Here is a 27,724-nt window from a genome sequence, read left to right as displayed (position 1 = left end):
TGAGATAAAAATCTTGCAGTTTTTATTTGCATATAAAGTCAGCTAAATGACACGATGAATTAAGAAAAATGTCTCATGAACATAGAAACAAGGCATTTACAAATGGCACCAATGACATCATGGCAATATATATAGATTTTTTCGTCTTGTCTGTGCGACATACAACAAACACAACACGATCCACCGGGTGGAGATGAGAAAGTAAACCAGAACCAGAATAATAACCATGAGCTCAAAGCAGCTGCAAAGATTTTTTTTTCAGCTCCTTGTTGAAGCGACATTTAAAGTTTGGCTTGATTTATTAAAAAAAAAAAAGAAAAGAAAAAAAGAAAAGAAAAAAAAATATGTACATTTTTCATCGATCTTGAACGGACCGTCGCCAGGTAAAGTCTCAGCGTAAAGAAATGACGAGCGAGGCAGGAACAAAATACAAAAAGCGCTATCAAAATTTAAACGGCACGAGTCCGAACAGGTGCCAATATTATTATTAAGTTTTTGTTGTTGTTTTTTTTTTTTGAACAATCATAGCAAGTGTCAGAGCTGATGGTGGCTTGACAGATTGTTCACAATACTGTAAACGGTATCTTGTGAATCGTGGGACAGGGAGGCTTAAAAATGCAGCCTAACTAAGAAGAGTGGTCAGAAATGTAACATGGCAGGAAGCAAAGAATTCTGAGGAGAGGGAGAGAAAAAAAAAAAAGAGAGAGATAGAGAGATAAATTGATTTTCATCAAGTACCTCGTGATTTTTTTTTCCCCTGAATATTACAGCAGGAAAAAAAAATCTCTTGGGTTATAGAATTGTTTGCTAAAACTAATCGATCTGACCAATAAATACAACTGCAAAGCATCCTGGGAGCTACAAGACTCAGTAACGTCCCGTCCCGATGTCTTATCTCGGACTTTTTTTTTTTTTTATTACACTCCTGCTGTGAGAACGTATATTGCTGAGCCTCTTATGGTACCTTATAAAGCACTTTAGATACTGTAGACTAAAACAAATAGAACAAGGCAACCGATACAAATGAACCATAAATATGAATTCACCATTTTTCCTTTTTTTTTTTCCCCCAGCAAATCATTATTTAAATGGTATGATCTTATTTTTTTAAAAATATTACATATCCATGCATTCATTTTTTTTTAAATACAAGCAGTACAAAAAGACCATTACTTTAAAGATAAGAAGAGTTGGAGAGTAGAAAAAAAAAGGAGGGGAGTTAAACAGGGGGATTTCACGAGCTTCCCGGATTGGGAAGGTCGAATACGATGGGTGGGTTGGTGGGCTGGAAACTGACTGTACATGTAGACGAGTTGATGAAGGTCGTATAGCCGTCTGTCATTAGACCATAACCTGTGTGATGAGACAGAACAACAGGTGTAGAGATTAGATTAGTTATTTCTATCTTTTTTTTCCACCTCAGTCAAGCATATATAAGTGTGTGTGTGTATTGGTGTGAGTGTGTATATATGTGTGTGCATGTATGTGTATATATATATATATATATATATATATATATATATATATATATATATATATATATATATATATATATATATATATATATATATATATACACATACACACATGTGTAAGTGCATGTGTGTGTATGTACATGCGTGTATGTGTGCGAGTATAAGTATGTGTATGTATGTGTGTATGTGTGTGCATGTATATGTGTGTGCGTAAATGTGTGTATGTATGTGTGTGCATGTATATGTGTGTGTGTGTGTGTGAGTATAAGTGTGTGTATGTATGTATGTATGTATGTATGTGTGTGAGTAAGTGTGTGTATGTGTGTGTATGTGTGTGTGTAAGTATGTATGCGCGCATGTATGTGTGTGTGTGTATGTGTGAGTATAAGTGTGTGTTTATGTATGTGTGTGAGTAAGTGTGTGTATGTATGTGTGTGTGTGTGTGTGTGTGTGTATGTGTGTGTGTATGTGTAAGTATCTGTGTGAGTAAGTGTGTGTGTGTATGTATGTGTGTGTGTGTAAGTATGTGTGTGTGTGTGTATGCATGCATGTGTGTATGTGTGTGTAAAAGTGTGTGTATAAGTGTGTGTGTATCTATACACATCTATATGTGCCCATCTATGCTGTTCCCCAGTGAACCTACTTGGTTTGACGTGTACATTGTGTGTCTCACCTTCATGGATCCCTCCGTAGACGTGGAGTTTGGGCCGGACCCGTCTCTGTACCGTGTTGAGTAGCTCCACACATCCCACTCTCTGCAGCTCCTTAGGCACCCAGTCCCTGAACCCTAAATCCAACAGCACAGAGTTAATAAAATCATCGTACACAGCGACGTTAACCAGCCCTCCACGTACAGAGTCCGAGCCGAACGATCGGCGGGATACGATAAGGACACATCACACTAGGCTGATCCTCATTGCTCTTAAAGCCGCAACACTGTGTGCCTTCATAACACTGATCTTTACCTTCATGACTCGGTGTTTATAATACAGCTCATCACTGAGGTGTGAGCTCTCAGGTCATCTACTGATGTTCCCTTCAGTGCAAATCAAAATGAATTTAAACTGGACAGAAATACACCACAGAAGGTTTGTTGGTGCTCCAAGTCTGTTCATCATGTCGAGCCTAACCACAATATTCAAAAGGAAATTTTTTTTTTTTTTTTTGAAAAACAAAATCAAAGCACAATAAAAGCATTTTCTTTCAGGAACCAAACATCTCCAAGGTCAGAATCATCAGGTATTCTTTTCATTATGAGGCCATTCAGTCCTCCCAGAGGTCTAAACACACACACACACACGGTGTGACAATAACCATCACCATGACCTGATGACCTATACCCCTTACCATAATCCTACACATGCAACATTACCCCTAATTTTTAACCCCAGACTAATCCTAAAGAACCGAATCATTCAGTGATATCAAAACAAACTCAATCTTTTGATCAATGTTTGTCATATATATATAAATAAATATTTTATCATATATATGATAAACTTTATTTGATATTTTTGTAATGATCTTATGACCTTGCTTGTCCAAAAAAGTAAACACACACACACACACACACACACACACACACACAAAGATAAATGCAGTAGACTTTACCCAGAGGAGGCCCGTGAGTCATGAGGATGTCGATGTCCTCAGGGATCTGGTTCCACTTGTCCAGCAGAGACTGACCACGAGGCAAGTTAAAACCCCATCCATTAAACCAGGGCGTCCTGAGGAAACACACACACACACACATAAATATCACCTCCACGAACATCAGTCTTTTTCTACGCCAGAGATGTGCAGCAGCAGGTCCGTAGCAGAAAACCCAAAAGAAAAATGTTCTACATGATGCGTTTGTGCTATCAGATATCAAGGCCACTGCCACTGTCTGCTGGAGCAGAGGTTATCTCCCGAGCAGCGACCCCGGCGCAGAGGTCACGGTCCGAGGCTGGCGATTGATCACGCTGTCAGCGCTGCAGAACTGGAGCTTGTTAATGCAAGTTTTTATTTGCCCTGGGGAACGGCGCCACCGACAGGACGTACTAACTCGCCTAACCCAGTCCAGACCCGGGCTGATCGAGGCCAGACGACGCTGACAGCCTGTTTGGATGAGGTCGCGAAGGGGGAAAAAGGTCAGGGTTCCTTGCTGGGAAGTAATGCTGATTGACGGATGGAGATAAATATAAAGACGAGGAAGGAATAAGCACGGCTTTTAGTGCAAGGCGTAGTCTTAACATAAGAAGAGAAGAAAACTCACGTGACTGGAGCCTACAGTCCCAGGCAACCGAGGTTTTCGAATAGGCGGGAAATGTACCGTATTTACACCACCACAGCTGTGATATAAGAGAAAATAAAGCATCTTGGGGCATGGAGGAAATCCTCGCTTGCTTGGGACGGCAACTCCATTTCGTCACGCTGCACTGTGGTTGATTAGATTCCTCTAACAGCTCTGAGTACTGAGGATATTCTGTGCAAGTCTAAAAAATGGAGCAGTGAACACTCATATTGCACATCTCTCTGGTACTCATTTTCATTCTGAAACCCATGAGGGACAGAACAACGGCCCTCTAACTACAACTAAAGGTTTTCCGCTCACGTTTATGAAATTATTAGCTAAGATCGAACAATTCGAGCTAAAAACAAACCCTTGTAGAAAGTAGCTCTTAATACAGCTTTCATGAATCATTTTGTTTACATATTAGTGTTTAAAAATAACACAATCAATCCGATTATTATGGAGTCGTCCTGGTTGAGGGAACTTTTTATGTATGTAATCATAAATTCGATACAGAGCACAATCAGAATCAACATTCAAGCCACTGCGATGCATCTCTACATTACGCTAATTAGTGCTGTGGACTCTTCATCAACACCATCTTTTATATTTACAGCTAACGACTACAGCCCAAAGTATGAAGTTAATGGACACATTAGTAACTGCTGATTAGACTCCAAGGAGCTCTATGCTTATAATAACGAAATTCAGGGGCGGAGAGGGGGAGGGGGAGGGGGAGAGAGAGAGAGAGAGAGAGAGGAGAAATGGATAGAAGAGGGGAGAAGAGAAAGAGTGAAAGAAAGTAAGAGCATGAGTAAGAGAGAAAGTGTATGATTGGAAGAAAAATGGATAGAAGAATGGAAGAAGGGAAAGATAAGTGTACATGGCCAAGGGGGAAGGAGCGAGAGAAACAGAGAGAGAGAGAACGATGGGGAGAGAAGAAAGGAGAAGGGAACGAGACAAAGAGTACAAGCACGAGTAAGAAAGACAAAGATGAGAAGAAAAATGGAGAGAAGGCAGGAGAAGAGAAAGAAAGAAAGAGTAAACAGACACGGGAGGGAGAGAGAGAGAGAGAGAGAGAGAGAGAGAGAGAGAGAGAAATAGCATGATATAAAAAAAAACTCAAACAAAAAAAGGCCATCCTACATTCATTCACAATAAAAAAATATTTTAAAAAAAATTATAAAATAATCGAAAGGAAAAAAGTGAATAAGTTATTCAAAAGCATTTTGGGGCATAGAAATATATACACATGGAAACTACACACAGCTCAAATTTCCCCTTTGCCTGTTTTCTTTATTTAAAAAAAAAAAAAAAAACAACAACAAAAAATCTGTTTCTTTGATTCCAAATTTTTCCTTTTAAACGGAAACGTCAACACGCCCTTGGATTCAAACGACTAGCTTTCACAAAGCAGAAGCAGATTCTGGCACAGTGTGTGTATTGTATCGCTCTGTGATGCTGCCTGAAACAGTCGAACTGTTGATGTACACATTTCAGCGCACGTGGAGCAACGTGACCTGAGGGCATCGGATCTCGGCGGGTTTTTAAACAGTGTGTGTGGGTGGTGTGTGTGTGTGTCTGTCTGTGTGTGCGCTTACACACAGGGGGCAAGTCTCCTAAAGACCACAAGACCTGACTGAGGTCTGTGTTTAATAAATTAAGCTGAGCAAGCACTGGAGGAACTGAGAGACTTGAGCAAGCACACACTTTCTTTTGCTCTTGAATTATATTATGAGAATGGCGTTCGGGTCCGGGAGCAGAGTGCCAATTACGGAAAGGAAGAGCAAGCCTCGAGCGATTTACTGTGTCAGGTCTCGGCTCACCTTTAGAGAAGAATTACCGCATGGATTTTATTAATGTTTCCCCACACGCACGCACACACACACGCACACACACACACACACACACACACACACACACACACACACACACACACACACACACACACACACACACACACACACAAAATCTACAGACTTTTTTTAAATTAATGGAAGATGACAAAAAACGTACACATACAACCAAAAACGTAGATAGATAGATTCAAAATGATGAAATAACGCACTAAAGTATTCCTGGTTGTGTTGGTAAATGCAAAAGTTCAACCAAAAATGTCATTCATGAGCTAAGCAGTTTGTGTAACCTTGAATTTAAGGTAAAAAAAAAAAAACAAAGATAGAAAATGCAACAGCAGCTGGTTTACTGTCCCTGTAAAGAAACAACAGTGTTTTTACGCTCTTTCTCTCCGAGTTAGCCCAGTCGCCTGCTTCTACACAAGAAACAAAAGAACTCTATAAATACAAGCCGAGAAAAGGAGGAAAAAACATCCCAAACCCCCCAGTTTGCCAGCTTGCGGTTTGTGGCAGGTTGTGCGGCCTGCACGAGTTCACAACCAGGAAGAGCTGTCAGACTGCAATCGTTCGCTAAAACAAACCCGACCGTCAGATAAGCAGGGGGTAGAGAGAGCGACAGGGAGAAAGGGGAGGGGAAGCAGCAGAAAGGGAAAGAGAGAGAGAATAGAGGCAGAGAAAGACACACAGAGGGGGAGTAGAGAGAAGAGGGGGCAGAGAGAGAGAGAGAGAGGAGGGCAGAGAAAGATAGAGAGAAAGAGAGACAGAGAAAGAGAGAGAGACAGAGAGAGCTCCATCAACATATGGCCACATAAACATGCGTTGCTCATCAGCTAATGCCGGTCAGACCCCAGACCCCCTGCTCTTACTGAAGCACTACAAACTGAACAATCAGCTACTGCAATCACAAACCGTCGAGAGATTTTATTGGAACTCTAGCGCTTAGAGGAATCAGGTGTGCTCATATACGTATTCAAAAACTATACTGAAATGTTTCATCATATCAGCAACTTAAATATATTAAATCTGACAAATAACCTTTCATTTCTAAAGTATGCAATAGACACCGTTTCTGTGACATTTAAAAATGGAGATTTTATTTAAAATATGAGATTCACTAAAGAAAATAAAAAAAACAACAACAATGGGCAAGAACGTGGTAGCTGTGGTCCGATGTTACTTCAGTTCACCACTGTAACTGGTTCCCATTTCAAGTCTGACATCCAGAAATACAAGAATCTCATACGTATTAATCTCGCTGGTCATATGTAAAACCGCTCATTAAACATCTAGAGATGCTACAGATCTTTAGCGCGAGAAAACGCAAGTCAGATGGAGGAGGTACAGCTAGCCAAAGAAAGCTAGCTGTGGAATTGGTGTTATTTAATTTCAGTGTAATTAGCTACAGCTACCAATGATTCTATTACTAATGATTCATCGTAATAAAAAAAAAAAAACAGCAAGCTACAACAGTATTGGTTGTTACACACCAGAGGTGGGAGTAAGTCACACACATGTGCACGTCACAAGTGAGTCAAGTCAAAGTCGAGTCTTTTTTAATATTTGTCAAGCAAGTCTCAAATTTTTTTACTTAAGTCTGACTCGAGTCAAGTCGAGTCCCCAATCTCCGAGTCATTTAACTCAAGTCCGACTCAATTCTCAAGTCATGATTGTCAAGTCAAGCAAGTCTCAAATTTTCGACTTAAGTCTGACTCGAGTCAAGTCTTATGTTATCTCTGTTACACACCCATTAGTGACAAACTACAAACAACTGGTCACTTACTGGTGTTAACTTGCTCTAGGCTGTGTTTACAAATCATTCTCTACTGAAATCATTACCCTATTGCGAGTCCTATGTAGTACACATTTCAGCTTAAAAGAATTGATACAGAATTTAAAAATATGCTAAAAATATGCAGCGCATAATGGTATGCATTTATTCTGACCGATTTTTGTACATCAAGGGTCATGTGGCCGAAAGGTTTAGTAACATGGGACCTTAAAGTTCCGAATGTAGATGTTTTTTTTTTTTTATATTTCACCATGTATAAATGGTGCGACATTTGAATAATGTATTAGATTTTAGTCTTTTATGGAAGGAAAAATCCTTTAGGCTTTGCAATAGGCATCAAGAACGCAGAACAGGGCGACGTGAACCTCTTTAAGGATAGCAGTGAAAGAATGTGTGCAGAAGTGTGATGGATGTGAGAGTAAATAAAGGTGAGCAGCTACGTCGAGCCCTTGTGCTGCATCTTACAAAATGACTTCTTACTAGACTTTAGGGATATTAAGTTCCTGCCAGAAGAGCAACAAAAGGATCAAACCACAAGGCGTCGATGTGCCATGTCAAAAGCGAGTGGAAATTCCTGGTAGAAAGCCAACCTTGTCTTATCTGGTCCTCAACTCAAAATAAATATAAACCTGACCCGAGTCTGTAAGGGCGGCGACGAGGAGCTGCAGCAATGTACAGAAATGTGTCCAGGTGAAGCGCTGCATCGTGTAGATCGGATTTATATATGGATTTTATTTTCAACCAACAAACAAAAAGAAATTCAGTGACCTTTGGAAAATTCATGATGAAAATGAAAGAATGAAAACAGAGACATAACGAAGAAAGAATGAAGTCAAACCTGTCAGTTGCTGAGCCTTCACAGAGCAATTGTGCGTTTTGGCTACCTCAGCACTTCAGGTTAGTGAACTCTCGCTGACCCAGCCCCCCACACACACACACACACACACACAAATAAGGCTGGACCCTTCAGGTTATTTATGAAACAGAGCAGCAATCGAGAACTTCTACAGCTTCTAGACATCATCCCCATCAGCCCCTGCAGCCTCTCCGAGACAAAAAAAAAAGTTCAGTGAAATATTTATCCGACCTTAACAGAGCTTCGGCAGAATAGAGAGGGAGAGAAAGCGAGCGAGAGTAATGAGAAAGAAAGAACGATAAAGACAGACAACGTCAAAAGCGATATTGGAGAAGACGAACAGAAACTGGTCACAGGGTCACTGCGGGGTGAGCGGTGGAGCAAGAGAGTGAGGACACAAAGAGAACAAGGAAGAAAGAGAGAGGAAATGAGAGGGCTTCTGGGATTTCCTGTCCACACTGTTTCTACACAGGGTTAGTGGTCCCTGTTTCCACAAGACTTGGTGATCTTATTCATTCTTTAACAGATTAATGAAGATTTATTTACTAATTGTGTCTTTGATGGCACACAAGATTTCTGCGAATCCATAATAACGACAAGTTTTTCATATCACAAACCAGCACCCCTTACAAATCAAAACCAACTCTGACAAACGACTTTCCTCTCCCACCATTCACCACTCTAGGACTATGAAGTGTCTATTCTCCTCTTTTGCAAAAGTCCATTTTTCATATGGCATCTTGGAAAAAAAAGTAAAGTTGCCTTAGTTAAACTTAGACGTCGAAGGCCATCTGAAACTGTTCAAATTGTGCGAGAATATTTAAGTCAGCCAGTCATTCACATCCTATAAACTTAGGCTGGGGAGGAATTTTAATAATTCTGACATCCTAAAAGCAAGGACAAGGAATTATTTGTGAATCAAATAGCTTTTATTTTTGAGTTGAGAATCCCAAAGGTCCTAAATGGTCTAAAGTGGTCCTCCAAATCCTGACCTGGCTGGTTTAGAAGACTGGGCTGGGATTGTAAGACAAGGCCGATCCTATGGGTCTAGAAACCCAGAGTTGTTGTCAGTCATGGCCTAATGGTTAGAGTCTGACTTGTAACCCGAAGGTTGTGGGTTCGAGTCTCGGGCCGCCACGACTGAGGTGCCCTTGAGCAAGGCACCGAATCCCCCCAACTGCTCCCCGGGCGCCGCAGCATAAATGGCTGCCCACTGCTCCGGGTGTGTGTTCACGGTGTGTGCGTGTTCACTGCTGTGTGCACTTTGGATGGGTTAAATGCAGAGAATGAATTCTGAGTATGGGTCACCCTACGTCACAAATCAGACAGGGACTGGTACCCCAACTGTAGAAGCCTGGGCCATCCCCCCTGACTAGAGAAGTTCGATCTGTTCCCCTAACTAAAAGCCTTGGATAGCCTGAAGTAGTCCTCTAAATATGGTACCTTTCAAAAGCTAGTGATAGCCCAGTGTCTCTAGTAATTTTGAATTGCTAGTAGACAAATTGGCTTCCGGACATGTTTGACGAGTTCCCTCCCCTCTGGCTGTGATGGACACCACATGGTTTCTTGCCAGGTAAAAACCCCCATCTTTTTTCTTTCACATTACACTTTTAATTTACTCTCAGAACTGACCCTATAGTTCTACAATGGTGTCTAGCCAAAAAAAGCGTAGTGCTATCTGCTTGGTTACGATGCCTAACATAGGCTCTCTGTCGGCAGTTGATTTCAGGGTCAACCCTCAAGACCCTTTTGTCAAATGTGTTAGCTACCTTTAAAAAGGTCCCTAGAAAAGGTCTGATTTGATAGAAAGGCTCCTAGTAACACAGGTAATAATGTATTGCCTGAAAAATAAAGGCCAAGCCCTCACTCATAGGTCTGAAAATAACCAAGGTGATAATACCTGACAAATGACTGTGCCAGGGAGGGGGTTGGGAGGTGGACCAGGAGTCACTTCATAATTCACAGTGCTGGGAACATGAGTCCCAACGGTGTAGTGAAGACTGCACTGTTCAAACCCAAGACTACATTTTTGCCTTACGTTCATATGCGTCAAATGTAAATATAGGTTGTTTCATGGCTCTTGTAAAATGAAACGGAACCTTCAGCATGCACCATACAGAAAGAAAAGCCATCTTCTTTCATAGTAATTCTGAGAACGCAAACCTAATTAAACCGGAAAAGCTTCGTCCAATCTGCACTGCAGCCACTTAAATGTTGATCAGATCTAATGATGCGTATCCTTTTCCTAATCCGAGTTTGGAACCACAGCAGAAATGTAGCGCATCCACTTTCTAAGCCAGACCTTGTCCGATGCCGTATCGATACTTAAATCACTATTTCACACGATTTACTGTGCAATAAACCTGAGTTGGGTTGCAGGAAAGGAACCTTCAAAAGGGGGATCGTTTATCTGGATACCTGTCAGGCGCACACAGCTCTCGGAATTAAAGCTTAAGCCAGGTATTTGTACAAGGCTGCCTCGGTTAAATTATGCATAATGCCTGAATCTTCTTTAGGCAGCAATTTGGTTTACAGCTATTCAGAATGTGGATTTATAACCTATTCACTGCGGTGTTCACGACTGGCCGTCTGCTAAATTAAGGCATACGTAAAAAAGCATCAATGTAAAGGATGTGAACCACCAGTGTTACCGCTGGGTTCAGAAACCAATAACAATTGTTCAAAAAACAACGACAGCTTCCTAAAGTACCCAGTAGAGCCAATTACTGGCATAGGGACAATGAGTGATGGATTTGTTCAATTCACACCAGGCAGTGGTCCATCTGAATCCTAAATCGGCACACAGCACAATACTGAATGCTCATTACTAGTGTATGGAGGACATAGGGACTCACAAGGATGGTGTTGGGAGCAGGAATAATTGTCGTAGAACTGACAACTGTTTATAGACCTAGGGCTACTTACAACTTTAACCGTCCTATTGACTTGCCACTCAGCTATGGTCTACTATGTGAAGACAATATAAACGAAAGCATTCCAAGCTATTATTCATTCATTGAACTCTGCTCAGTGCCGATCCTGGGAACGCTAGTTAAGAGGTTGGAATCCACACTGGATGAAACGCCGAGGTACCCAAACTATTACCATTAAAATAACAATACGCTGCATCTTGCTTTCTGCTGGAGAAAATCAGACAGAAGCTCAAAACAAGCAACAGTCATTTGTTTCTAATATCCTACAACCCTCACTGCCACGCTTACCGTAACATCCGTGATTACAGGGGACAAAAAGCCATGCTATGGATTCCATGGCAACACAGACAACCCATCCTTCCCCCAAAAATATCTCACTTGTGGCTCTGCTATACAAAGCTTACGCTCGATGCGAACCAGGGTCACATGACTTGTCTGCTTCTCTTAGAGGATTAGAGGGGAAAGTCTTTGATTTGCAAATCTGGGTGTGAAGATGGTTCTTCAGTCGAACCATTCACAGGGGCTGCTTGTGGAGATATACATTATATAGCTGTAAATCACACGGTACAACGTTAAGGAGCTTATGCTAGTCTTTGCCATCTTACAAGTCGTCTTGTAAGTGCAAGTTGCCTTAGGGGAAAAACAGTGTGGGATATTAAAGATATCTGGAACAACATTATTTGAATAATCATCAGCCTTGTCTGGGTCAGAAGCAGAGAAAGGTCAGAACCACCGTAAAATGAAAGCATGATAAATAATCCTTTTTTTAAGCATGTGTATCTGTTGGCCCTGCAACACAGACAAGCTTCTGCGAGAGTCGAGCCTGGCTGAGCTCTTTGTGCCGAGAAGAATGAGGCCGTGGAAATGACCTCGGTGCTTGTTGGGGCCCCAGGGTCAAGGAGGTCAGCACAGCCTGGGTCAGCCCAACGTCTGATCCGCAATCCCAACAAAGAGGCAGGATGTTCAGGAACAAAGGCCACTTCCTGCGGGAGAGGCTGGGAAAAAGCAGGACCGAAAGAGCCACCCCCCACCACCACAGACCCCACATGGCTGCTTCTGCCTGCTCTGAAACAAGAATCTCATTTCCTCTCAGTGTTCAGAGAGCCAAAGATATTTCGTTTTCTGTGCAAGATCTTCTCGCTTCTTCTCTGCAATCTCAAGTTCAGCTCACTGTAAGCACTCAGAACATTTTTAGAAAAATAACAAAATTGTTTGAGAGCAGTCCTTGCCCCAAAAATCATATTTCTGACATGCTGTATACAAGCGTATATAACCGAAGTAGCAAAGGGATGCTCTGAAAACATGGACAATATAAAACAGGAATAAAAATTATACCTTTCAAAAAAATATGGCATTTTTGTCATTTCCCAATTTATTTGACATTTGTCAATTTATTTGTATAGCGTTTTAACAATTCCCATTGTCTCAAAGCAGAAAATAAGGATAAATTAAATTAAAAGAAAATTAATGTTTAAAATTAATTTAAAAATAAATATATACATCTATCCCTATCCCTAATGAGCGAAGGCAGCAAGGAAAAACTCCCTGAGAAGATATGAGGAAGAAACCTCGAGAGGAACCAGGCTCAGAAAAGAACTCATTTGGGTGACACTGGACAGTAAATAATGTAAATGTAAATAACATCCTTTCTACAACAGATTATAATAGTGCAGCCGAGAGCTCCCGAGGAACTAATGGGTCATCGTAAACTCGGAGTTCAGCGCAGACCTGATTGCCTATAAAGACCAGACCATACAGCTGACTGACAACACTGGATCAAAGAAGGCATGACAGTCCCTGGGCGGCTCCATCCACAGCAATCCCGTGAGACACTGGCTGACCATGCAGATCAATCCCTGGCAGGGTGACCACCGGGCGACGAGACTCCAACCCACTCCACTAGACCTGTCTTGAACTGCAATTAAGATGATCCATAAACGTAAACAAATTCTCCAGGCAATTTTATCACTGTTGTCTCCACGGTCACATCCTTATCCTTTTCTCCCACATCACATTCTCACACAGCCTTGAGACACGGTATGAAGGTAAGCCTCAAAAACCTTGTACCTGCTGACAGACAACTGCTAACTGCTCCAACTAAAGGATATATAGCATTGTGTGTGTGTGTGTGTGTGTGTGTGTGTGTGTGTGTGTGTGTGCGCGCGCGCTATAACTCTGTCCTGTTGAATCAAAGTGAATAACTGTGCATCAGCTGAAGGTCTCCACTTTAACCTCAGCTCAGAGAGACTGTCTCTTAAATAATCTCTTACAGCAGGCACTGCAAGCTTTGGCACAAACACATTTCTTAACATTAAACGTTAAAGGATAAGGAGCTCTGCCCCCCCCCCCTTCAGAGGACAATTGGGTCAATAAAGGAAATTCAATACTTCAGTGTCCAAAACAGAGGAACCTTCTGTACCAAGAACTGAGCAACAATCTCCTTATATTATATAACCTAAAAAGGATTGTAGAAATGATGAATAATAGCTAAATAACTGTGGCTACAACATGGCTGTGAAGAAAAAAGGGGGGAAAAAAACAAATCAAAAAAGGGCCAAAGAGGCAGTACGATTAAATTTATTTATTTATTTATTTTTAAATCAGTCATACTTTATTCAATCACCAAACATTCCTTTTGTGATATACCAAGTAATAACTTCAATAACTCGAATAAATACAATTTTATGACTGTGTCTTGTTTTTCATTTTTCTGTCAATTTAAAATTTACTTTAAGCCTTGAATTTTACATTGCGGTGATTCAGAATGGTTTAGCTGCTGTTAGTTCCAATTTATTTATTTTAATTATTAAACCTGATCAAGGTTCTTTCTCCTGTGAAGCCCGGCTTGGACTTCCAACAACTGTACGTTTTTCTCTGCACAAGGACATGGCAACAATGAAACCTTTTGACTTTATAATACACAACAGTACACCACCTTTCCTCACAACCATACTTTCTCACCATGATTTTACTCATTGTCTTGGCCAGTTCCCATTCACCAATCAGCTCTTTCCGATCATGCGATAGATCATCTCCGGGGAGAATGAAGGCTATTACGTGCTTCCTCTTAGGGCCTTTTTACACCTGGTCACTTCGTGTGTTTTCTCTGATCCGAAATGCGTCCCAGACCGCCTCCTGAAGTGGTTTGAACCATCGGATTTATATCCGTCTCGTTTTGGAGGGCATTTACACCTGGTCTTTTGACGATCGGATAGCTATCGGTTGACAGAAAACGCATGAAGTGACCAGGTGTAAAAACAAAGACGCTTCAATCTGGTAGGTTTCTGAATCCGTTCTCAAAAGTCTGCGTCCTTTCTCAAAATAGTATATAATAACCGGTAACCACACCCTCTACCTTTATAACTTCCTGCAATCTCTCTGGGCAGCTTTATGGTCTTCTTATTAGTTTTTTTTATTTTGATAAATGAAGCATTAGCCGAGGCGTCTAATCAGCAAATCTGCCAACAGCCAAATTGCTACACAATTAAATAAAATGAGCAGAAAAGAAAAGGCCCTTTGGTTTAAAACCAGCAGAGCAAACCTAAATGGCCTTGATGCAAAAAAAAAAAAACATTAAGCTCTGTGCAGCTCAAGTAAAAAACGACTGTGACGCCTGGCATTATTCTCGGACTTACAGGAGCATAGCTGGAAGTCAGCAAAGCATGGCATGGCTTTGCTGGTCCTGACTGTCATGGTGAACATGGTGAACTGAATGTATAAAAATAAATAAATAAATATAAAATAAAAATTAAAAAAGATCCAAAAGAATTAAAAAAGTATATAAAAGGCTTTAAAAATGAAAGAAAAAAACGCTTATTACACGTGAGAGAAAAGACGAAAGGCAAAAGTAAAGGAGCTTTTCAATAGCCACTTAATCGCCAAGGACTAAAAGCTATTGGAACTTCCGCTCTCTTCGTTTATGGTCCATAATCAGGAAGTCCAAACATAACTCCCACTCGGTTCTTCTGTTAAAATAAGCACTAATTCAATTCCTCCTCTGAGGGACTGAACCAAGGACAAACATCACGTTATTGATGAAGTGCCATAGCTGAAAGGTCTGTCCTTGCCTCTCTCCGAGACAGAGGCGTAAAACATAAAAAACTGAAGCCGGGGGAGGTTAAAAAAAAAAGGGAATTTAATGAAAGATTTAGGAATTCAACTAAAAATGAGACTTGAATTTTGTGTTAATAGTTTGAAGATGCTCGTGATTCTAAACATATAAAAGAAAACATTTTATTTTATTAAATTGGACAAACAGACAAGCAGATGCAGAACTCACCACGGGGCCCCGTATATCCTGAAGCCTTTGATCGTGACCTCGGAGTCCTGCAGGTAGATGCAGTTCGTGAGCAGAGACTGAACGTTATCAAAGTCCTCGGGCCGCAGCTTTGACACCGAGGGGAAGCGGTAGTAGTCCTGCTTTACCAGGTCGGCCATAAAGTCCTTGTCGAACGTCAGCTCGTGGTTCCCGGCAATGACCACTTTGTACTCGTAGGGCAGACTTCCTGCAGGTGGAGACAAGATACGGTCAAAACCAAGCCAAAATGTACACAACAAGTTAACCAATTTCCTTCTGTGGTTTACAGACAGGAAGTGAAACACAGAGCATAAAATTTAGACTCAAATGCAGGTACGGAAAAATGTGCTGGGTATTTTTTTTTTTTATAAGAGGTTTAAATAAGCCACTGTGTGAACTGTAGAAAAGAGATGTGACAAAGGAGGGAAGAATACAGAGATCTACTGGATATTGGGACCAGAACATAAAGACCTGATAGAAAGTGTAAGAAAGAAAGAAAAGAAATGAAAATAACAAATCTTACACAAAGCAAACAAAAGGAAAACTGTAAAGAAACCCAGAACAACAGATATACAGAACAAAAAATGCAAAAAAAAAAATGCAAAAAAAGAAAGAAAGCAAAGGCTAAAAGAAAAAAAAAAAAGAATGCAAGATGGCAAGAAAGCCGAAAAGCTTGCAAGCAAGCGATAAAGAAGTCAAGCAAGCACGAATGACAAAACACACTATTCGAGTGTTAAATAAAGTTAGAAAATTGAAACATAAATAAAGTAGAGAAAAAAATTAACATTAATCAAGAATGGGAAAATAAAATAATAAAAAAGAAAGAAAGAAAAAAGTAGAAACAATTAAAATTATAATTAAAAAAAAAGAGAAAAAGGAGAAAAGACAATAAATAAAGAAAGAAAGAAAGAAAGAAAGAAAGAAAGAAAGAAAGAAAAAGAAAGAAAGAGAGAGAAAAAGAGATAGAAAGCGAGTCCTCCACGATTGTTCCAGCGGCAGTGTGTGGAGTCACTGAGGGTCTGCTACAAGTTAAATATGGCATTTTAATTAGAAGAGCAAAGCGGCCATATGGCAGGCAGGTAGAGAGGACGCTACATGAATTGTGAAATCGATGTGTCTGTTTGTAAAGCGCTGACGCTGCAAAATCCTCTGAGCCGAGCTGCAGGACACGAAGAAACACGGGATGGAGCCAAAAGAGGAGTTTCCGTTCATAAATCTCTTAGTGTACAGATGTGTAGGATGAGAACACATGAGCTACACTGAGGAATGTATTCAAGCCATGAAGCCTCGAGGTTCAGGGTTCAAGTCCGGCCTTTGTTGGGTCACTGCGTGGCTCGGCGCTCAGTGCTCGCACCGGTGAACTGCACGATCGACGTTCAAACCCTTTTCTCAGTTTAGTGAAAGTTTTGGTTGTTCTTTTTTCTCTGATTCGATCGTTAATCTCGATATATGTCCAGATCTCGGACATTAAGCGTCACGTGTCGGTTAAGCTAACATCACACGGTATCACGTGGTATCAGAGGTTAGCATCAGAGAGTAAATGAGCATGCGATCGACCTGACACAGTACAGGTATTGATTAATCTTAAGGCGATGATAGTATCAGGAAATGCCGGCAGAACAGAACGTTCCCTCCAGGATTCGGTGGAGGTTGTTGGTGAATGTTGCAGACAAACGGTCGATTCTGAAGCAGCTTTTTTTTCCTCTCTTCAGACAACGGCTGTACTAAAAGGTGACGAGTGTGATTCGAAGTGGGCTTTGGCTAAACGTGTGTTGTGATGATGTCACATAAGGTGTCTTGGAAAAAAATCTGTGGGAAATCGGCAGTAATTTAAACAAACAAACAAACAAAAAAAAAAAACACAAGCTCCTCGGAATATCACAAGTTAATACACTCTTCCTAATAACCAAGTGTGTACTGTATCAGAGTGTGTGCTCTATCTGTGCGTGTGTGTACGCGCTGTATCGCTCGGTGTCTGCTGTATCTGTGTGTGCGCATGTGTTGTAGCAGATTGTGTGTGTGCGCATGTACACTGTATTACAGAGTGCGCTCTATCTGTGCATGTGTGTGTGTGCGTGTGTGTGAATTTAATCCGTTTGTGTATCAGTGTGTGCGTGTGCTTATCGGAACATGTTCATGTGTATGTCTGTGTTTGTGTGTGGATCGTATCTGTGTGCATGTGTATCGGAGTGTGTGTGCATGCCTGTGTGTGTATGTGTGCGCGCCGCTGCAGAATGTATAACTCAGTGAACAGCAGTAGATGTCAGCAGGTCCTCACCTAACCAGTCGTTAAATTTCTTCACCTCAGACGGGAGGCCGAGTTCAGTGAAGTCACCGGTGTGGAGCAGCACGTCGCCGTATGGCATCTGGATGCCATCTGTCCTCGAGTGCGTGTCAGAGACGCACACAAAGCGCATGTGACCTGCAGGTTTAGGGGCATCGTACGGAATGGGTTCCACCCTGCAACAGAAGCAGAGACTGTATCTCACTCACCTCCTCTTCATCACCATCATCTAATACATTTTCATACAACAATCACAGAGCCTTGAATTACAGTGTACAGGATTATCACAGCGTTGTGAGAGAGAGAGAAAAGAGAGAGAGAAAGAGAGAGAGAGAGAGAGAGGACCTGTTTTCTACCATATCCTGCTTTTTAGGCAAGTGCGTACGTGAACATCTCTACTCGATTGGAACCTAAACCACTTACACCAGAAGAAATTGGAGCATTTTATTTGCACAAAGTCTCTCATTCTTGCAGTGAAGGACATGTGCAGTGTAACGTGATGTGCCTTCAGGATTGCTGACAATGAAGGAATCTTAGATGTCTGTCTTTAAACTGCCTTTGAGCTGAAACACACACAAAAAAAAAAAACACCGGCTTCCTCGCTTGTGTGCTAAGAGCATTTCTTCCATTAGACTCTTGAATGTGTTTTTTTTAAAAGAGTAAAGTCGTCATGTCGTGGGCAAATGTGGACGAAAATGCCGTACATCGGGGAAAAGAAAACTTTAGGCTTTAAACCCGATGAGAAGACTATACAGCTCAACCCTGATAGATTGACACGGAAAATCTGTAACGGACAAAATCGCCGCTACGAATCTTCAGAATCTGTGTCCCTCTCCTGTCAATCACGGTGGCACTAGCCAATCGGATGCACCCGTGAGCTCATGTATGAGGAAGAGTGTATACACCAATTTTCTCAGATTCGCAGTAACACGTGGCGACGATACCTGCTGAGTTCAGGTGACGTGAGATGTTGGCGTGTGCGAGATGTTCGTTTGAACTTTACGCAAACACGGGGCGCCTCTATACTGTGTGGCGACTAGTGATGGAAGTAAAGACAGACTTTAGAGACAGACATCTCCTTGATTATGATGAGGATACATGCTGCCATTACTATGGCAACCAGTAGTAGGAACAACTTCATAGTACAGCGATGGGTGACTGGCTTTAGCCTAAGTCCTCGTTACTTGTTAGCTGTTGAGTGATAACGGAGACGTGGCTGGTGGGAGGGATTTAGAAGACTGGAGAATTCAGTCATCAAGCTTTTGTTACTGGTGCTACCACTAAGCAGCTCCTGACCCTTCCACAGTGTTTGCTTTAAGCAGCTTATTTAATATAATGGCAATTCTATGTTAGAAATGTCTAAATATTTTACACCCAGCCTTTAAATGCCTTTAAAGTACAAAACACACCAGTTATTATTATTAAAGCGGAATACATCAAGATGGTGGTCACCAGGTTTATGTCTCATGTTAGTAACGTTGGAATTAGATTTATTTTTGTTTTGTCCCTAAAAAATAAACAAAAAGCTCTCTGTCGTGTCTTCATTCCATATGATGTTACTCTCGAAAAGAGGTTTGTGGAGGACTTTGTGTGTGAACCGTGGAAACTCTTCGATCTCACACACACACACACACACACAATATTAACGAATGAAAACAGGGAAAACAGGATATTCACACAAGTTGGTTGGCCTGGAGGAAACCGGCTCCATTTTATTTCTCCGTGCTTTCTCCGTATCAGCCCAAAGCATGAAGACAGAAAGCCACAAGAGACAGAAAAACAAGACCAGCGATGTATTTAAAAAAAACAAAAAACAGGAGTAGTCGAACAACCGAGAGACAAAACAGCACGATGTCAAACACGATGCCAAATCCAATTATCATCACTAATAGTCCAAAATTAGGGCAAAGTAGTGGAGTAAAAAGTCTAACAGCCCTGCTGGGATCGATTAATGCACCAGGGGCTTTAAAAAACACCCAAAAAGGGGGGGTGGGGGTGGTAGAGAGAGATGCGGGGGGGAGACGAAATCTGGCCCATGGTCTATTTTGATGTTTAGAAAGAGTTTGTCATCACAAATCCATGTCTGCATGATAGAATAAAGAAATTGTTGCAGTAGAGTGATTCATACACATTTATAGTCAATGCACTGTCTCTCCATCCTGCTATAGGAGGTGTGCAGGGGTGGTAAGAGAGACACAGAATGAATGGCATCCATTGCTGGGCAATGAATGAATGGCATCCATTGCTATATTTAAAAACACACACTGTTCAAAAATCAGAAAAATAGAATTGTACAGTAAAGTAGTGGTTCCTTTTTTGGTTGCAGGCGTGTGTGTGTCTCTGTGTCTGTGTGTGTCTGTGTGTGTGTCTGTCTGTGTGTGTGTGTGTGTGTGTGTGTGTGTGTGTGTCTCTGTGTGTGTGTGTGTGTGTGTGTGTGTGTGTGTCTCTGTGTGTGTCTCTGTGTGTGTGTGTGTCTCTGTGTGTGTGTGTCTCTGTGTGTGTGTGTGTGTGTGTGTCTGTGTGTGTGTGTGTGTGTGTCTCTGTGTGTGTCTCTGTGTGTGTGTGTGTGTGTGTGTGTGTGTGTGTCTCTGTGTGTGTGTGTGTGTGTGTGTGTGTGTGTGTGTGTCTCTGTGTGTGTGTGTGTGTGTGTGTGTGTCTGTGGGGCAAGTGGGGGGGGGGGGTGGTGGTGGAGGTAATAGGATCTCAATTCGCTTTTAATAAATTTCTATTCCACTATTCTTTAGTGAACTAAAAGAATACTAAATACTAAAACTAGTCTATGAGATGTATCCTGATACTCCAGGCTTCACCAGATGAAACCGACCTATAAAATGTTATAGACCGGTACCGTGGCAACCAGAGGTAGGAGCCACTGGAGACCAGCAGATGAAACACAGTGTAGGTTCACATGCAGTTAGCTCACAAACATCCTGCTCTGTATGCCGTTACGTCTGGACAGATAACTCATAACGAGTGTTAGGAACATAAGACAACCAAACTCCTTATCCGTGTTCACATGCAGACCCGAGACGTACAGCCGAAGCACAGCCAAACCAGAACAAAGGAAAAGGAAGAAGCAACAAAATGTTTTTAAAGGGAATATAAATAAACAAATGAACAAACAAAGTGTCCAATAAAATAGAAGAAACACTATGAGCCACTCGCTTAGAAATAGAAAGTAGCACGAGAAATTTTTGAATTTATAAAATAAATGAATGAATTAACCAAAGACGAACAGGCGAGACGTCTTAAAAACATCTTTGAAATTCGCCCACGTTGTGTGGTTCATTTAAATTTTTAAACATTTAAAAAATTCGCCGTGTTCTGCTAAAGCTAGGGGTTCACGTTAGAGGTCATTACTGCTATGTCTAGGAAGCGGCTTACATTTCTGTTTAGTAAAAACTATAGTGAGAGGTTCATTTGGGACGCAGCTCTTGTTTTAAGTGACCAACCCCTGACATTATATCTGGCATCTCTGATATTTTTTCCCCCCACATGCCTCATTGAGTCATCTTTCTGCCTATTCATCACCACGGTGATCGGGATCAGGAAATGAAGGTTCAGGAAGAGTATTTGGTACGAATAACGTGGCTTTATTCACGTACTGTCTGTACTGAGAGCCAATTAGAAGGGGGAAAAAAAGCGAGCTGTCAATCAAAAGTGCACAATAAGCCCAATCATGCAATCAGGCTCCGCTGATTAAACGATTAAACGCCTGCTGCAGTGATGGACATTTATTAAAGTTGCGCTGTATATACGAGCAGGATGCAAAAAAAATAATAAACAAACAAACAAATAAATAAATGGAAGAAATAAAAAAGTAGTTATTTCGATGATGAAGGATAATGAAATTCAAGTGAAAATGTTTTTAAATGGAGAAAAATTATAAATGCACTTTCGCTTGCCGATATTTGGCCGACAGCAAGCTAGAATCTGAATGGCTCTGTTCACTACACATGTGCACTACATAGTGAAGTGCCTACTACATGTAGTGAGGACCGTTTGAGATTCAGCCGCTTAAGCCAAGTCAAATAAGCAGTAGTTTACGTGAAGCTCCTCAGTTGAGCATCAGAACAGTTGTGGTTTTTGGCTTTCCGCATGTCCGCTTGAAATCGCAGCTGTCACAAAAGTGCAGAAGTCACGTCGTATGCAGTAGACGTGCAAATCTCGTAGAGTTGCTTTAACCGAAAGATTTTAACTGCGCTGGAGGTTTGCGCTAATCGGCCTTCTCTGTTCTTCATACTATCAGCAGAGCATCATTGTCGTCGTCGTCGTCAGTGGTCGATAGGCTCGGCACAGAAACGCTGAGCTCTGCCTCTCAGGTCAAAGAAGCATTGTTAAACGGCTAATCAAATGAACTAACCTTTGACCCCTCTCCTGGTTAATAAGTACAGGAACACGATGCAGCCTGTGTGTGAAGCCACATGTCCGGATGTCTTCATCAGCATTAACCTCGAAGCCTGCCATGGAGGCGCGGAGCTCACAGTGCTAAAGGCTTTTATACTTTACAGAGCGCCCAGGATATTTTCATTCACGTGAGCGCGCGTTTTCTCGAAACGTGGCGAGGTTCCACGACTCCTCCTGGTCATTTTATTCAGCATGCATTATTCAAAAACAACCATGTGCTAGTTTTCAATTTCCAAAATCCTTACCTGCCCTTGGGATTTAACATTCTATCAATAAGTAATAAATCCACTTCTCTGTATCTGTTCTCAATGGGCAGATTTATAATCAGTCAGAAAGCTTAGACCATGATCCTCATGCTGCTTTTCAAACAGAACCCACTTTGTGTGGGAAGAAAAACATCAACAACAACAACAAAAGTGGCCAAAGATCTTGTTCTCTCATTTTGCGAGCGCAGAAATGAAAACAAACTTGAGCAAACGAATTTGTGACATCTAAAGAACTAAGCGGAGACGCGGCACGTGACATAACACACGATCAGAAAAAAGCCTGACACTTCGAGTAGTTTCCCGTTTATAAAACTAAATTCTGCAGGTTGCATCAAATTGCACAATTTCACACCAACAAAATCGTCCTTGTTATTAAACATTATAAAGAATTAAACACATGAACACTTGAAAATCGTGAAATTTAGGCTGGTGGCCTTGTTGCTGATTTTTTTTTTAACCACAAACCAACGTTCTTTTAATCCTCTTCTACACTTCAGCCTTTCACCGGTGACTCGTTCATGAACAAGGTTATTTAAAAAAATTAAAGCTGTTTATATTATATATATATATATATATATACACACGTTTCATGCTGTGGAAGATCTGCATAAACAGGTTTGTCCCTGTTATCACTTATAATATAAAAATGCAAAAAAAAAAAAAAAAAGGAATTTTTTTTGTGTCAGCGTGTGTGCATCCATCATCCAAAACCTGCGACCTGTCGAACAGCGGGATCTATGATCAGGGCTGCTGTTATAGACAAAGAGTCGACACCTTGTGACCAATCAGAGTCGACATTTTCAGGCATTTGGCTTTTCAAGAATGTTTTAAACTTATATTGTGGTTTGAGCAGTTTGGGTGGCATTTGTGATGTTTTGTTTGTTTGTTTGTTTGTTTTATTTAGATAGATAGATAGATAGATAGATAGATAGATAGATAGATAGATAGATAGATAGATAGATAGATAGATAGATAGATAGATAGATAGATAGATAGATAGATAGATAGATAGATAGATAGATAGATAGATAGATAGATAGATAGATAGATAGATAGATAGACATTTTACTTTGTGAGCTGACGTCCGAATCGCCGTTAAATATCTAAGTCGCCACTGTAAGTTTTTCCAAATATTTATTTGGCATGAGGCAAAAAAAAAAAAACCTCAAATATTTAACAAAAAAAATCTTTACCAGAATCTTTACCAAAAATCTTTACCCCCGCTCCCCCACCCCACTCTCATTTACATTTACAACAATACCACACCCCCAGGCCACCTGGAGCCCCCCACGTCCCAAACAGCTGCCAGATGTCTGCCGCTAGAGCGCTGATCAATTGGATCAATGGGCGAAGCGCAAAGCAGCCGCGAGGCCAGAAACAGGAAGTGACACGAGTTCACTCACATGTGCACGTGTGGAGGCTGGAAGCGGCTCTGGTTGATGTTGTAGTGTGTGAAGGCCTGCGTAGGGTTAGAGCTGTACTCGTCTACCGTGATGGTCACCTTCGAGTGGGAGGAGCCTCGGCGCGCCATTACGCCGCTTCCTGGGGTCATGGGCAGGTCAGCGGGGGGCAACAGGATCAACGCACCACGCAGCGGGCATCACTTAACACCCGCCGAACAAAATCTGCACCTGAAGAAAGGCAAAAGAGGTGAGAGAAGATGATCAGAGATGGAGGGGCAAAGCATCCAGAACCCTTACTAATAAAACACTGCTAACAGGTTAGCAGTAAAATAGCCCCCCCCCAAAAAATAGAAAGCAATAGTTTTCTTTATTATTCTTCTTTACTGGAAAAACAATATCATGACCTACTATACAACATCTGTTTTTGATTTTGTATTCTTTTCCATTAAAAAAAAATCTAGCAGTAAATATTGGGTTTTCTCCGAGTTCCCTGGTTTCCTCCCGCTCTCTAAAACGCATGAGGGTTGAAGTGATGACTTTAAATTCCCTCTAGTTGTGTAAGAGCTTGTGAAGTGAATGTCTACGAGCACAATACCGTATGCACTTGCCGTTCCTGAGATGGGCTTCGGATCCACCGCAAGCAACGCTGACCGGGATAATGAGTGTACTGTGGTCTACTGAAGTCTATTTTTACCCTAAATGCCATGCATTACAACACACACGCACAACATGGCATGTGCAACATCAAAACAAAACAAAAATAAAGAAATAAAAAGATGTCAAATCCACAAACACACACCAGGGTGAGGATTTGGCACTGAATACCGCCAAACAGGGAAATATTTTCCCCAACAACGTGATGGGGGGAAAAAAGGCTCATTTCTTCCTGAAGATACAAACAATGCAAATGCTTCCTGAAGGGTCCAGTAGAAGTCCTTCAGGTCTAATTATACACCTAAAATTACCTTAAATACGTTCAGACTTGTATGTCTGGAGTTTTAAAGGATGTGGTGCTAATCTGGTGGTTAGTGTTGAATTTTTTGACACAGGTTCCTTCCACAGGTTATTTTCACCACATTTCCATATCCAGTTAAATAACGAATACTAAAAGAACCAAAAAACAGGTGTCATGCTTTTTACACCAAACGGTAAGCAAAAGTACAGGAAAATATTTATAAATGTGCAAATGTGTCATAATTTACTATGGACACGTACGGCTTTTCTCACATGCGTGCACACACTCACCACAAGCAAGATTGACAGAAAAAAAAGCACTTATTAATAACTATGCCTTACACCTGATCCGTATATAGGGTTTTACTGTAAGCGCTCATCAAGTGTTCACCTTCTGCACACAATTAAAAGACACGTCCGTTCTAAACAACTAGTCTGATATCTATTCTAATCCACAGTATTACAACAATAACGTCCACAACATACGTACTTACTACTTAAACGTCTTCGTCGACATATGGACAGATGTTCGGTTTTATTCACAATATCCTACATTGCTATAAAACTACCTCATGATAGTGGTGTCCTGTTTAGAGCTCATTTCATTTCTACACATTTCAAGCCATCCGTTTTAATCCTTCGCTCTCTAGAACACCAACAATCAGCTACGCCACTTTCTAGTAATTCAAGTCCAGATTTCGCACTGATGCATCTACAAATCTGTGGTGCATTTTCATTAATATTACCTTGAACATCATGTGAGGGGGGAAAAACAAATCGTTTCGGGTCCAACAGAAAAAAAAGTGTATTATTTACTTATGCTCATGTTTTCTTGTTTAACCTATTGGCAATAATGTGACAACTGCTAACTTCTCAAGCAAGCAATTATAAAAATGTATTAGTACCTGAATCAGTAAACATGTAATATTATATAAGAATATAAATTTTATATATATACACATGTGTGTGTGTGTGTGTGTGTGTGTAAAATATAATGTATTGTATATGTGTGTGTATAAAATATAATGTATTGTGTGTGTATATATAAAATATAATATTGTGTGTGTGTGTGTGTATAAAATATAATGTATTGTATGTGTGTGTGTATAAAATATAATGTAGTGTGTGTGTGTGTGTATAAAATATAATGTAGTGTGTGTGCGTGTGTATAAAATATAATGTAGTGTGTGTGCGTGTGTATAAAATATAATGTAGTGTGTGTGCGTGTGTATAAAATATAATGTAGTGTGTGTGTGTGTGTATAAAATATAATGTAGTGTGTGTGTGTGTGTGTATAAAATATAATGTAGTGTGTGTGTGTGTGTGTATAAAATATAATGTAGTGTGTGTGTGTGTGTGTATAAAATATAATGTAGTGTGTGTGTGTGTGTGTATAAAATATAATGTAGTGTGTGTGTGTGTGTATATAATGTGTGTGTGTGTATAAAATATAATGTGTGTGTGTGTGTATAAAATATAATGTTGTGTGTGTGTGTGTATAAAATATAATGTAGTGTGTGTGTGTGTGTGTGTGTGTATATAAAATATAATAGTGTGTGTGTGTGTGTGTGTGTGTGTGTGTATATATATAAAATGTAAATGTATTGCAAGGTGGAGTTTTCTTTAAAGGACCAATCTTTGCTGTTAGATGAATAAATACAGAAACACAACATGCACATTTCCATGTTAAAGTACAAAAGATCTCAGTAACAGTCGAATAACCTTTTTTTTTTTACCTCACTAAAGGTCTAATGAACCCCAATTACAGAGGCAGAGCTCTAATAATAACCCAATGCTCCCTAGTTGACCTAATTTAGCTTCCAGGTCAGAATGAAACCTTCCACACAGGCGATTAGCTACAAGGCCCAGACCAACCTTTCAGCCCCAAACTTGAACTTTGACCCCGGTGACCACTCCACAGGGATCATTTGGGCAGAATAAACATTGGAAATAATCGATCATTTAAAGCCGGACGAGTCAAACTCGAAGCCCTGGATTCCATAACTGTGGAGCTCGACTCTCAGCTTTGGCCTCCAAAGACCTCGGTGAGGTAAAAAAAAAAAAAAAAAACACAACAAAAAAAAAAAAAACACAACTGCCCTCGAAGGTGCACCAAGGTCGCAAAATATGTCAACGTGGTTAGAAACGAGGGCACAAAGACGCCGTAAAAATTAAAATAAGCACGTTTTTGTACGTTTCGGATGGAAACGAAGGGGGATAAAAGCAGCCAATGAGCTCCATGTCGCTATTAAAGCTATTAATGATTCCCGCTCTTTCCTCTGTAGCTAAAGGCGCACGAGCGATGCTGAATGAACGGTTAAACGCGCGTGAGCAACTCGATTCGGTGTTTCAGGAGGAAATAAACAAGAAAAACACACAAGCGACGACAGAAAAGCTTGTGATCTTTTCTTCCTGGAGCATGACGAGCAGAGCAGAGCAGACACCTCTAACCCGCCGCTTTGTGCCTCTGCTTTCTTTTCTTTTTCCTCACAAAACCGTTGGACTGTTACCTTTTTCCCCGTGAGCTCCAAACGCGCGAGGCTCGTCCGATAAAGTGTCCGATAGGCGGCTGTAATCGGATAATCAGAGATTTGGGAGCCGTGCAGAGGTGGAGGTCGAGGCGAACAGGGCAGAACCTTCGACCCCGAGGCTCCTCCGGCTGAAATGCGACAGACAGACGAGGAAGGAGGGAGACGGAGCAGTAGCCTGGGTTATGGAAGGCCTAAAGGGCCAAAAGAGCACAGGAGCTGCGTCTAACCCGGTTGATTTTTATACACTGCTATAAACCAAGCCATTAACCGAGGAGTTGAACCAGTGTGGGGAGCCAAAAGGGACAGTAGAGAAAAAGTTGAAAATTCTTTTCTGCTGAAAAGGAAATATGAAGATTGTGAACTATATATATCTAATAATAATCTAGAATTTTTTATTC

The 27,724-nt window shown here is 41.0% G+C and overlaps 1 protein-coding gene across 1 annotated transcript; it reads right to left on the bottom strand.

The window, feature by feature from the left end:
* mpped2 (metallophosphoesterase domain containing 2b) lies at positions 1-27,540 on the bottom strand. The gene is made up of 7 exons (XM_027135852.2): positions 27,306-27,540; positions 23,842-24,069; positions 17,760-17,941; positions 15,464-15,689; positions 3,087-3,202; positions 2,149-2,262; positions 1-1,353 (listed from the first exon to the last, which is right to left on the bottom strand). The coding sequence occupies exons 2-7, from the start codon at positions 23,988-23,990 to the stop codon at positions 1,235-1,237; spliced, it is 906 nt and encodes a 301-aa protein (XP_026991653.1). The 5' UTR covers positions 23,991-24,069; positions 27,306-27,540; the 3' UTR covers positions 1-1,234.
* Positions 27,541-27,724: the final 184 nt, after the last annotated feature.

Source organism: Tachysurus fulvidraco, chromosome 17, assembly GCF_022655615.1.
Source record: "Tachysurus fulvidraco isolate hzauxx_2018 chromosome 17, HZAU_PFXX_2.0, whole genome shotgun sequence".
NCBI classification, from domain to species: domain Eukaryota; kingdom Metazoa; phylum Chordata; class Actinopteri; order Siluriformes; family Bagridae; genus Tachysurus; species Tachysurus fulvidraco.
This window is presented reverse-complemented; position numbering and strand designations above follow the sequence as displayed.

What these genes read in the sequence shown, in the direction of transcription:
- mpped2 (XM_027135852.2), bottom strand. Translation starts at nt 23,990, where the DNA reads ATGACCCCAGGAAGCGGCGTAATGGCGCGCCGAGGCTCCTCCCACTCG. An exon ending in GACTCACGGGCCTCCTCTGG is followed by an intron (nt 2,263 to 3,086) that starts GTAAAGTCTACT and finishes TGTTGGATTTAG; the next exon opens with GGTTCAGGGACTGGGTGCCT. An exon ending in CTACGGAGGGATCCATGAAG is followed by an intron (nt 1,354 to 2,148) that starts GTGAGACACACA and finishes CTCATCACACAG; the next exon opens with GTTATGGTCTAATGACAGAC.